General features: G+C 41.9%; 1 protein-coding gene across 1 annotated transcript in view; it reads right to left on the bottom strand.

Annotated features, from left to right (window-relative positions):
• Positions 1 to 900: 900 nt before the first annotated feature.
• The window catches only part of LOC150060927 (ALK tyrosine kinase receptor), a 35,801-nt gene continuing 23,291 nt past the window's right edge, over positions 901 to 13,410 (bottom strand). Inside the window, exon 13 of the mRNA XM_090337221.1 lies at positions 901 to 3,668. Coding sequence (XP_090193347.1) covers positions 2,970 to 3,668 — 699 coding nt within the window. The 3' untranslated portion in view covers positions 901 to 2,969. The remainder of the gene's footprint in view (positions 3,669 to 13,410) is intronic.

Raw genomic sequence — 13,410 nt, 5'->3', positions numbered from 1 at the left:
TAGGGATTTGAATCCTGCTCTATTACTAGAGAAAAGTCTATTAAAATAGCCCAGTCATGAGACTGCCTAGCGGTGCACCTGATGAATTTGGGTATAAAAGTCCTACACTTTAAAGAATAAAGTTTAAATTGCAGTTACATAATATTTTACAACCTTAGGGTTTATCAAGTATTCCATGGAGATGGTTATTTTTTTAAAGAATTATGTGAATTGTGAAATAGCTTCCTTTTTACAGTGCTAATTTTTGACGCTCAAAGTTTGGTTCCAAGTGTGGTAGAATATCTTTTTCTGCTGTGTGGGAGGACAGGCCTTATAGGCACTGGTGCACCCCTCCCATTTGAGAGGTGGAGAGGGGCACTGCGTCTTCATACAGTGTGTGAAGGTTGGTAAGGAAGGGAACTTGCTGTCTTCCTCATGGGTGTGGAGGGACCAGCCAGTTGGATGACTCAGAGGACTCCAGACACTACTTGTGGAAGAGAATTCAATCTTTCAATCACGATGTAGAAGACACTCTTTAAAAATGATACATTTCTGTTCTTTTAGCTACAATCTTGAGGTGTCAAAAATTACCAAACTGTTCATTTCTGCTAAAGTTTCCCAGTAGAATTGGTGTGACCTGTTGGTGGTTCTTTTATAAATATGATTATATTATCTTACGGTTTAATTAACATGGCTTCTGCAGACGTTCCTTGTACCTGGTCACCTTCCAGGTGGATTGCTACCATCCTTAATGAATTTCTGTGAGTCCAAAGTTGCCATATGGCTGGAGCAATATTCTGTGGACAGTGGTCTAGAGAATCCCTAGCTGCTGTCTTGAGGTTACACCCACATCAATGAAACATCCTGTGGCCATCACAGCTCATGTGGAGTTGTTTATTTACTTATTCATGTACACAGGCTTTTGATATTTGACTACCATTTACATGAACGTGATACCAGTAAAGTCAATTAGTGAAAAGAAACAGACTTATCTTAGTGGTAGTAAGGCACAACCTGAATTTGTAGTGTTTAGAGTAGAAAGTAGTAAGATCCCTCTCCCATTAATAACAACATGGAGTTGGCTATTAAACATCTGGCATGCTGCCTGCTAAATTGTTTACTACTGTTACCAGTATAAAAAAATGGAATTGTTTCAGTGCCTCTGACACGATCATCCTTTGGGAGCCGGTCTCCAACTAAGCTTCTAGAACCTCTTTGAGTGATCTGTGAACTGGAACATTACTTATGTGATGGCATGGTTTCTGTGACATCAAAACTTGAACTGAGTTCAGTGTGAACCAAAACTTGGCTAATGCAGTGAGGGACTCATTGTTTCAGCTTCATGCACCAGCTGATAAACATATTTCTGGCAGTTAAGGAAAAGCAGTCCCTGGAGTACTAGTACTCAGTCAGATGCTCAGAACCAGGGAACTGCCTACAGGGAAGTCAGCAATTGTCTGGTGCTGGGCTCTCCTATGCCAAAGTGACATGGTGGATGTGGATAAAGGGAAGATGAGAAGATGAAAGGTACATGTGCACATCCACACAGTTGTTTTCTTGGGAATGGTGGCTACTTAGCAAGTAACAACAATAAAATGCTCTTCTCCTGAATAGATTCTTTCGCATAACCAGATACCAGGAACAAACTAGACATGAGACTAGAGAAAGATAAAGATCTTGTTGCATAAACACGTGTGTAAAATTTACTGGGTTCCCAATTCTGTTTCATTGAACTCAATTTCATCTGTGGAAATCAGTTTGCAAATGACTATGAACATGGTCAGTGTCAACCCCAATTCTCCACCACCCCATTCCATTCCTCATTGTCACCTCGATGGAAAACTTCTCGTCTGCATCGGATAGCTATACAAATTCGGAGTATGTCAACACATCCTTAAAGGGGAAAGAATTCAGGGGAACAAAAAGAAAAGGATCTAGAATTACTGCAGGGCCAGTTCCTCCAGTGGCCCAGCAGATCAGGTTTCAGGAAGGGTTTCAGTTTGGTGGGCTTTTTGATGGAAGCTGTTTGAGGGCCTCTGCTGTATGAACACATGTGTTCGCAAATAGATATGTTTCTATGCTTCCATGTATCACTGCTGCTGACAACTTTTGCTTTTCAGTGATCAGATTTGAACTAGCGGAACGTTTGAAAGTAAGCAATTTAAATCTTGAATTTTAAATCCAGTAGGAAACCTCACACTCATTTTTTTAAAAAAGCTTTTAGTACAATGATTTTCTTAAGGCATGAGGTATATCCATCAATAGGGTGCCTGTATCTCTGAACCTCAACTGGTATCTTATCATTCTCAAAGCACTTAGGATGTAGGTATTTGATTTACATGAGTATATACACTTTTTTCTCTGTACTATGGAACTACTTACAACTTTTTGTTTGTTTGTTTTACAACTGGTGATGAGTCAGAACAATTAAAGCATTTAACCATCATTTAAAGGGATGGCTCAGTACCTTGTCTATGCTTTTTCTCCTCTGAGTAAAGAAGATCTTTGTCCATGTTGAATCGTTGCAATTAATTGCTTTATTTCTGTCCCCTCACCCTTCAGAATGATTCATGTCCACATCAACAAGGCAAGGACAACATCTAGGCCTCCCACTGTGAGACACTGTGAGACATACAGCAGCTAGTTCTGACTACACTGAAGCAGGGTACACACAATAAGAGAGAAGCATAAGAGGGTACACAACATCCATGCATAAAGACCTTATGCAATCCATCTGGGCCTTGGGATTTTTTTTTTAAAATCACTCATCTTTATGGGATTTTTTTTTCTTTTGAAACAATAAGATGAACCCATGCTCAAAACCTTTTTTTTTTAAAGCATTGCGAAAATACAACATTTTTTTTTAAATGTGGCACTTCAAAACAGGTTGGCACAAAAATGAAAGTGACATTTAGTCTCTGGTTTATGGTGGTGACTTTATATCCCTCTCCCCAAGGGAGAAGGGCTGGAAAAGTGAGTGTCTGATTGGCTCAGGGCCCAGGCTGGTTTACATTGCTCTTGGTTTTCAAAACGGTATCCTCATAATGACTAGTTCCAGGCGCAGCGGTGGCCTCTAAAGGCAAGCCTTGCTGCTGGTAGCCATAGTTGACATTTCCACAGGGGAAGTGGCGCAGCCTGAACAGGGGTACCTCCTTCATGCTGGCAGTCAGCGCAGATGGCTCCAGAAGCAGCGAGGCCCCTGGAAGTCTGCCAGTGGCCACGTTGGCTGGGACAGTACAGCTTCCCTCGTGGCCCAGGCTCCTCTTCTCGTGTGGCTCCTTCTTTGCTGGAGGAATGTTCTTTTTGGCAGGTTTCTCTGTAAACCAGGAACCGTATGTTGGGTTCCACAAGCTGGTTGGCTTATTTCTGGATCCCTGGACCTTGTGCAGCTCTGATGATGGGTTGGACTGGGAGAATGCCATGTTCACGTGTCCCCGCTCCACAGGAAGCCCCCTGGGGACTTGGGCAGAGACCTCAGCAGCTGTGGGTTTCTTCACAGCTTTTCCCGAGGAGGCAGTGGATAGAGGAGCTGGGGCAGCTGGATGGCGTTCCTCCTGTTTTGCCTGTTGGGGAGACACGAGGAGAGGAGGCATCCCCTCGGGGTCTTTGGGCCTCATGGGCACTTTCTCCTCCTCTTCCATAAGTGGGCCATATTCTATGGGCAGAGCGGTGTTGATGACATCAGGGTCCTAGGGGAGCAGAGATGATTGATGAAAACTTGGAATTAGAGCACAGAAAGGCTGGGCCTGGAATATAGCTTAAAGATAATCACTTCTAAACTTACAGATGAGGAGACCATTCAATTTGCATTGAGAATACATTCATGCATAATCATTGGAGAATAAGAAATGAGTTAGAGGATGCTTTCCTTGGAAACCTTGGAGGAAAGTCCTGTAATAGGATGCAGGATCTGAGATGGGCAGATGTCTTGGCTACACACCTCATTGCCTGAGCCATGAGAGCTTTGAAGAGCACAGGTCTACATCTTAATTTTTTTTATGTGCTGGTACTTGGAGTTGAACTCATGGTCTGGGCATTGCCCCTTACTTTTTCACTTAAGACTGGTACTCTACCACTTAAGCCACAGATCTTAGTCAGGCTTTCTGGCAGTTAATTGGAGAGATAAGAGTTTTATCCTGGATTGTCCTGCCAGAGCTGGCTTTGAATCTTAAGCGTGAGCCACTGGCTCCTGGTCAGATTGTTTGTCTTTAAGCAATATGCTTAAAAAAAGTATTCCAGTCTGTTTTCAATAAAATCTTTCCCACTTAGGAAAGTTTGTGTGCTTCACTTCAGTTGCATGTGCTAAAGGGAAAAGGAGAGAGAGTGAGGTGGGGGGAGGAGATGATATGCTGCCTTATAAGACTTGTTTCTGCTCTGTAGCCACCTCCCATTTCCATCGTATTTGGGCAAGTCACCCTTGGTGTAGCTCTTCCTATACTGTAGCTCGTCATCATCTCATCAGGCAGCAGTTGTTTGGTTCAGATGTGATGGGCCCTTTGTCAGGTTCTGAAAGCCCTGACTGAAACCATTTACCAAAACAATTTTGTGCTAGATGTCTTTTTTTCTCTTTTCTTAGGAGTACTTACTTTATTGTAACAGAAAAGCAGAAACTATTGCTAGAAGTTTAAGGAAAATTTATGGATGAAAACCGGAGACATTTAATTCATGAATGTTTTATTCAAGTTTAATTCAGTAATGTTTTATTCAAGTTGGGAAGAGACCTCTATAACTAGAGTTTCACAAGAACATAGAAGTCTAGTATTCATCTGTAATAGAGTTTAAGAACAAAAAGTAACTACCTTATAATCTTTTCTAAAAAATGTTTTAGATCTCTTCCTATTTCTTATTATATTCCATAGTGAGTTAAGATACACATATAAAACTATGTGCTTTTGAGAGGGACTTTACTTCTTTGGAGAAAAACTAAAGATAGTAAAGAAGGGTGTGTGTGTGTGCGTGTGTGTGTGTGTGTGTGTGTGTGTGTGTGTGTAATCCATTCAGGTTACAATATAATAATCTAGAAAAATGTCCAAGATGGCAGACTAGAGACAGGGCATTACCAGTGCTCTCTCTGCTTAATCAGAAATATAAAGTGTTAACCTGGAAATCCAGCTTAAGAGTGGGTGTCAGGGAAAGGCAAGCAGTCAGAGCCCTCGTGCCAACCAAGAAACATCAAAACTTATAACTCAGGAAGAGAAACAACAACAAAAGCACCAATCAGTTCACACAGCCAGGTCCCTTGGCAGCCTGAGCTCTGTATGGACTGTGCCTTGAATGACCCTCTGTACAGTGAAGAGCCCTACAAAATGATATTCAGTGCAGACCTCTGCTTTGGGAAGTCCACCACACTGAACAGCCCTTAGCTCAGTGCAGATTACTGATCAGAACAGCCTGGGGTTCAATAGCAATCTTTGCTCAACTCAGATCTCCTAGAGAAGCCTGCCTGGCAATACCAAAGCTACAAAATCCGAAGAGGGAGACCAGGGAAATTCCCAACACTGTGAGTCACCCACTCAACACCCCAAGTGTCCAGTAAGAAGGGCTGGGGAGGAACTTAACCCCGGGGAGTGGGGGTGAGGGGGTAGGGCGCAGAAGCAAGCTGGGATCTAGGAAGGAGGAGGAGGAAGTTGAACAAGAGACAAAATTCTGAGCTCAGAACCCGGAGACTGTACCAGTAAAGTGAGGGTTCAACCATCTTCACTGTGTCAGGAACTAGCACTGGAGGGAGTGCAGGACAAGGGGCAAAGTTTGGTGCTTGGTATTCAGAAATGTCATCAGTCGCAGTCCACATCAGGAAAGAGAGGATCCAGCCTCTGGCTAATTGCATCGCCTTCTTTGCGCCTCTACTCAGAGACCATGCCTGAGGATTCCTGCCAGCCTGGGACAGAATGTGGCTAATGCCTCTAGCCAATCGGACAAGTACTGGCCCCATCAGGAACCCATACAGAGAGGGACAGACGGGTAATGCTCCAAACCAGAGTACCAACCCTGAGCAGACAGTCAGCTTGAGCGGAAGACATTTACAAAGCCAACACTAACTGGAACCAGAAAGCAGGTCCCAGAAGACCCCAGTGCCAGAGTTCTGATTCCAAACTCAGCCACCAGTGTGGAGTGAAAGGTAGGGCTTTGACCCTTGGTATTGGTCATAGTGGGGCCTAATGGGAGGACTAGTCTTTACAGGCCCCTAAGGCCACCAGCAGACACAGGGGCACCTTAACCCTGGGAAAGACCTCCGTGAGACTGGTAATGCCAGGCAGTGAACACAGTATGAAGCCTCTAGAAGCCCACATGTGCATCCTTACACATGACGCTGCTCGTGCCTGGAGATCTGCGTCCATCCTAGCCCATCCATGAATGCATCATGAGGACTCTGTCCAAGCCTGACCTTAAGCAGGACACCTCTGGTCTCCAGCAGCATGGGGGAAGGAGGATCTACATCCAGTCAGACCCAAATGCCCATGCACCCCCATGTGAGAAGCCTATGCCTACCATGTCAAGTGCTGAACCCAGACCAGACAACTTCAAAAAGTAGCCCCAGTAAATTGGGTGTACCCAAGGTCTGTCTCTGGTTAACTCATCTGTGCTTTATCTTACATAATGCCCTTACCCACAGCACCAGAGGATCTATGCCCAGCTTGTCCCAGAAGCCTGCCCAAACATTCTAGTGCAGGATGGCAGTAACAGCCGACAACCCCATGGTTTGTACCTACTGGGCACAAAAGGCTGTGTGTGCCTGATTACTATGCCCTCAGACACAGTGTGGCCAGAGATAGCACTCAGCTGGACCCTAAAGCCTGCCCATGCCCCACTGGGGGACAGCAACTGCACAGAAACTATGGGAAAACCAGAAAATCACAGCCCATTACCACTGATACTAACACCTAATCTTAACGACCTCTTCAAATCCTGAGCCCAGATGTGTAAATCACAGTGAAAGGTCACAAAATTCATGAGCAATCAAGACAACAAAGCAATGATGAGAGACTTGGCTGATGAAATGAAAGGAAAGAGCCCCAAACAAATCGAGAATAAAAGGAGGAATGACCAGGAAAATGCAGGACATCTAAGAAGACATGGAGAAGATACAACACTGCACACCTAAATGAAAGACAAAATTAAAATCCTGAGAACATCAACAAGAACTTAGAAACATGAAAGACTCTATCTCCCTATTGCAAAGCACAGTTGAAACATAGGCAACAAAATAAATGAAGTAGAAAACAGGATATCATGAGTTGAGGATAAAGCAGAGGAATTAGAACAAAAAGGCATGGAAAAAACACTCAGAATGTAAGGAAGGGACATTCAAGAACCAGCAGCTTGGCCGGGAGTTTGGCCTAGTAGTAAGAGTGCTTGCCTGGCATGCAGGAGCACCCCGGTTCAATTCCTTCCTACCAAGTACATAGAAAAAAAAAAAAGCTGGGGCCCGGGAGTTTGGCCTAGCGGTTAAAGTGCTTGACTAGCATGCACAAAGACCCGGGTTCGATTCCTCGGTATCCCACATACACAACCAAGCCGGAAGTGGCAGAGACGAGACTGCAACAAGCGACAGAGAGCGAAAGCAAGCAAGCGGAGCCCAACCGAGTGGTGGCCGGAGCGAGCGGGGCCGGAGCGAGCGGGGCCAGAGCCAGCGAGGCCGGAGCGAGCAGGACCGGAGCGAGCGGGGCCAAAAAGAGAAGGGGGCCAAAAAAAAAAAAAAAAAAAAAAGCTGGAAGTGGTGCTGAGGCTCAAGTGGTAGAGCTCTAGCCTTGAGAAAGTCCAAGGATAGTGCTCAGGCCCTGAGCTCAAGCCCAGGACTGGCAAAAAAAAAAAACAAAAAACAAAAAACAAAAAACAAACACACACACACACAAACAAAAAAAAAACCCAGCAGCTTCAGACAAAACAACAACAAAACAAATCTACACATAATTAGGATAAATGAGAGAGAAGAATTCAGAACTAAGTCATTGAAAAATCCATTTAACAAAACAATAAACACTTTCCCAATCTCAATAAAAAGAATCTCACCCACCTGACAGAGGCAACAGAACTGGAAAACGAGATCCAAGAAGAAAAGCCTCAAGACATATTGCAGTGAACACTTTGGACTTGATAAACAGGGAGTAATTTTAAACATAGAAAAATCAAAAGGGAGGGCTGGGAGTTTGGCCTAGTGGTAGAGTGCTTGCCTAGCATGCACAAAGGCCTGGGTTCAATTCCTCAGTACCACATATTTAGAAAAAAGCCAGAAGTGGTGCTAATGCTCAAGTGGTAGAGCTCTCCCTGAGCTCAAGCTCAGGACTGGCAAAAAAAGAAAAAAAAAAGAAAAATCAAGAGGGAATTTTATTACATTGGAAAGAAGATTGTGTGGGTTTCTCCACACAAATTCTGAATGCAAGGAGAGCTAGAAGTGGCATATTTCAAGCTCTGAATGGCAATTGCCAATCCCAACTAGTAAACCCAGCAAAGCTAATATTCACAAGTGACAGCAAAACTAAAACTTTCCACAACAACAACAAAAATTCGTGAATACTAAACCGTCTCTACAAAGGATACTAAAGAGAAGCAAATAGTTTGAAGAAAACCAAGTCAAGGAAACAGCATTGAATAAAAATCACTAGAAGACTAGTAAACACAAGAAGAAGAGAAAGGTACCTACAGGAAAACAATGGCAGGAAACATGACATGTTCTCCATAGTAACATTAAACATCAACGGGCTCACCTCCCCAACCAAAAGATGTGGTGCTACAGATTGGATCAAAAACACACTTTGACCTTTTGTTGTCTCCATGAAGCTCATCTCACAAATTCTGAGTGAAAGAATAGGAAAATATCTTTCATAGAATACATCCTGCAAGAAGGCAAAGAAGCTTCTGAACTAGATGACATCATAAACCAAATGGACTTAAAAGACATCTACAGAGTATTTTACCCAACAATCAAATAATTCACATTCCCTTCTCAGTGGCCCATGGTACATTTTCCAAAATTCACCATATCTTAGGACTCAAAACAAGTCTGAACAAATACAAAAGGATCAAGATAACTCCTGTGTCCTATCTGATCACAATGGAACTAAACTAGTTCTCAACAACAAAACATACTATAGAAAACACTCAAGTACATAGAACTTGAACAACATACTACTAAAATATAGCTAGGTCACTGAAGAAATAAAGAAGGAAATTGGAAACTTTTTGCAATTCAATGAACAGTAAAACATATTATATTAGAACCTGTAGGATACAGAGAAAGCAGTGTTGAGAGGAAAATTCATAGGAATAAGTACACACATAAAGAAAACAGAAAGAGCACAAGTAAATAACTTTTGTGACGCAACTAAAGCTTCTAGAAAAACAGGAACAAACTAAAGCCAAAACTACTAGACAGAGATAATAAAGATTAGGGCTGTCGTCAATGAAGTAGAGACTAAAAAACACTGCACATAAAATCAGTGAAACAAAAGCTGATTCTTTGAAAAAATAAAAAAAGAATAACATGGACTAGATAAAGTGACAAAGGAAAGAAGTCAGGAAACTCAAATCAACAAAATTAGAAATGCCGAAAGAAATTTTACAAGTATCCAAGAAATCCAAAACATTATGAGAACTACTTTCAATATCTAGAGTCAAATAAGAGGGGAAATCTAGTAGAAATGAATAAATTCCTAGACACATACAAACTGCCTAAGCTGAACCAAGAAGGTGTAAACGACTTAAACAGGCCCATAACATGAGCTGAGATTGAGGAATAAAGAGTATTCTAACAAGGAAAAACCCAGGTCTGCTGAATTCTCTGCTGAATTCTATAAGAGCTTTAAATTCTGGTACTCCTCAAACTTTTCCACGAGCTACAGCAGAAGAATCAATTGCAAACTCATTTTATGAAGTCACTATATCCCTAGACCAGGTAGGGATCCAACAAAAAAAAAGAGAACTATAGAGCAATCTCTTCAATAAAATATTAGCCAATAGAATTTGGCAACTAATAAAGAAAATCATGCATTATGGTCAAGTGGGTTTATTCCAGAGACTGGTTTAACATATATAAATTAATAAGCATAATAAGTCACACCAACAGAGCCTAATACAAGAACCACATGGGGAAAAAGATTATCCGTATTGCAGATCTTATGATCTTATAGGATCCAAAAGACTCCATCTCCAAGCTCCTAGAGCTGATCAAAAATTTTGGCGAAGTAGCTGGATACAAAATTAGCTTGCAAAAATCAGTAGCCTTTCTGTATATCAACAATGTAGAAGCAGAGAGGAAAATCAGGAAGACAACTCCATTGGCAATAGCGTCAAAAATATAAAACATTGGAATAAACCTAACCAAGAAAGAAAAAGAGTTTCACAGTGAAAACTAAAAATTTGAAGAAAGAAATCAAACAGGGCATCAGTAAATAGACCTTCCATGCTCATGGATAGATAGAATAAATATTGTGAAAATGGTCATACTGCCAAGATGATAACAGGTTTGATGCATTATCCATCAAAATCCAATGAAGTTCTTCACCAAGACGGAGAAAACAATTCAAAAATTCATACAGAACAACAAAGATCTCAAACAGTCAAAGCAAGTCTAGGCCAAAAAAGAAAAAATGCTGGCGTTATCACGTTCCCAGACCTTAAGCTCTATTACAGTGCTATAATAACAAAAACAGCTTGCTATTGGCACAAAAATAAACCCAAAGATCAATGAAACAGGCTAGAAGACATAGAAATAAATACTTACCGGTATCTGATATTTGATAAGGGAGCCAAGCTATATGGTAGAAAAAATATAGCTTCATCAGGGTTAGGAGTTTGGCCTACTGGTAGAGTGATTGCCTGGCACGCATGAAGACCTAGGTTTGATTCCTCAGTACCACAGACATAGAAAAAGACAGAAATGGTGCTGTGGCTCAAGTGGTAGAATGGTAGCCTTGAGAAAGCCTAAGTTCAAGCCCCAGCACTGGCAAAAAAAAAAATAGTCTCTTCAGTCATTGATGTTAGGAAAACTGGGCATCCATATGCAGAAAACTAAAAGCGGATCCCTGTTTGTCACTATGTATTAATACCTAATACTGCAAGAGGGAGAAAAAACATTAGAACTTCTAGAGATGAGAAAAAAATTTTGAAAAGAGTCCCAGGGCACGGCAGGTAGGAGAGAGACTTGACAAGTGGGACTACATCAATATAATTTTTTTTTTTTCACAGCAAAGGACAGACCTTGAAAGTAGCCAACAGAGTGGGAGAAGATCTTTACCAGCAATATATTTGAGAAAGGACTAATATCCAAAATATATAAAGGAGCTCAAGAAACCAACTCCTCCCAAAGTTAGTAAGCCATTCACTAAAGTGGGAAAGGAGTGAAGAAGAAATGTCTCCGAAGAAGAGGTAAGAATGGCAAAGAAACGTATGAGGAAATGCTCATTATCCCTGGCCATAAAGGAAACGCAAATCAACACAACTCTGAGTTTCTATCTTATCCCAGTTAGATTGGCCAACATGAAGAATTCAAACGACAACAAACATTGGTGAGGATGTGGGGGAAAAGGAATCCTGTTGTACTGTTGGTGAAAATGTAAACTAGTATAACCACTGGACAGCAGTTTGGAGATTCCTCAAAAAGCTAAGCACAGATTCTTCTTACAACCCACCCATACTACTCCTGGGCATCCACCCAGAGCATCACAAGCCAGAGTACCATCAAGACACTTGCAGAACCATGTTCATTGCTGCACTACTCACAATAGCCAAAGGTATAGGAACAGCCTACATGCCCTACAATAGATGAGTGGATTCAAATAATGTGGTATCTGTACACAATGTAATTTTTCACAGCCATCAGAAGGAATAATATTGTGTCCTTTGCATGTTAAGTGAGGTAAGCTAAGCTCAGAGAGACAAAGGGGAGTATGTTTTCTCTCATATGCAGAAGCTAGATCTAAAATATACCAAGACATGATAAATTGTACAGGACTCTGGGCTTTGACACACAGTGAGAACAAAGGAGGGCAGTCTTAGGGGCAGATCACAGAGATGCCATGCCAATGAGCCTCTGACCATAATAAAATAACATTGATCAACATAAACTCCAGGAAATGGAAACAAGGTTTTATCTTTGTTGTTTTTGTTTTCTTTTCTATGTCTTATTTGTTGGGGAGTTTACACAGAAATGAAGGGACAAAGGGTGGACAAATGTAGCAGCAGGATTCAGTAGACACTGTGCTGAAAATGAACTAGACAACTTACAGGTGGAGATGGGAGAGAACACTGGGACAGAGTGAAGGAAGAGGTGACATCGTCCATAAAGAAATATACTCTTTACCTGTATTATGTAATGGTAAAACCCCTCTGTACATCACCTTCATAATGATAACCAAAAACAATGTAATAACCTCAATATCATTCAACGGTTTTCTGAAAGAAGTCCGTTATCTTGGAAAGTGAAAGCCACCTGGAAGAAGAGTGCTCAGCTTCCTGCTGAGCTGAGAGGCCTGTGCAGGTAGGATGATGAAGCTACACAGTGAGTCTAGTTCAGAGAAGTCGTCTGACTTTTGTCCCACTCAAGGAATTTAGAAAGGTAGTGGTTCACTGCTTGACTCTTGAAATATCCTCAGAGTTAGATATCCTGGCACAATAAGAGTCTGAAGCAAGGAAAAGAAAACAGATAGGAGAAAGAAATGGCCTGATAACACAGTTGGGGGGTAGGGGAGAGCGGGGGTGGGTAGCATCATCAGCTACCACCTGGAGGTAGCTGCAGGAAGCTCTTCCTACCCTGTATCTCATTGTTGCATGTACCTTGGTCACAATGCAGGGATTCTTTAGTTCAGAGATGATGGGCTCTTGGTCAAATGGGGTGGAAGGGGGACGCTGGGAATGGCTGCAGGTGCAGATGAGACAAAGAAGAAACCAATTCCCGATAACCTCTAAATGCTCGATGTGATGGCGATTTGCTGAAGATGAGGGGGAGGCAGTGATGATTCAGTGGACCAAAGGATCAAGAGAAGGATCTACAGGGACCTTAGGGTTGCTAGAAAATGGACTTGGGCAATTTATCCAAGACTAACCCTCCATCTGTATAAGGCAATGAAATGAATATAGAAAGAACCCTCAATAAAGCTAAAAATGAAATGACACAATAGTAATTTGTATAACATATGTCTATACAAGTACTCCCGGCAGGTGATGTCAGAATGACTCCAGGTCATTTGGAATATTCGTTCCCTTAATACTTGCATCCCTTGTCACATATATAGTAGGACATATGATTTGGCAACTGTAGGCTGTTGTTTATTTTATATGGTATTATTTCTCCAGCCAGACTATTAATTACTTGAGAGCAGATGTTTCATAGTTCTATGAGCCTCTAGTTTCATCAAATAAAACACTGGGCCTCCAGCCCAGGGACTTAGTTGTACTTGTGGATTTCCAGCTCCTTTTGTGTGGCCCTCTGTGGCT

Source organism: Megascapheus bottae, chromosome 7 (assembly GCF_031878675.1).
Source record: "Megascapheus bottae isolate mThoBot1 chromosome 7, mThoBot2.hap1, whole genome shotgun sequence".
NCBI classification, from domain to species: domain Eukaryota; kingdom Metazoa; phylum Chordata; class Mammalia; order Rodentia; family Geomyidae; genus Megascapheus; species Megascapheus bottae.
The sequence above is the reverse complement of the archived record's forward strand: the minus strand, read 5'-3'. Positions and strand labels throughout refer to the sequence as shown.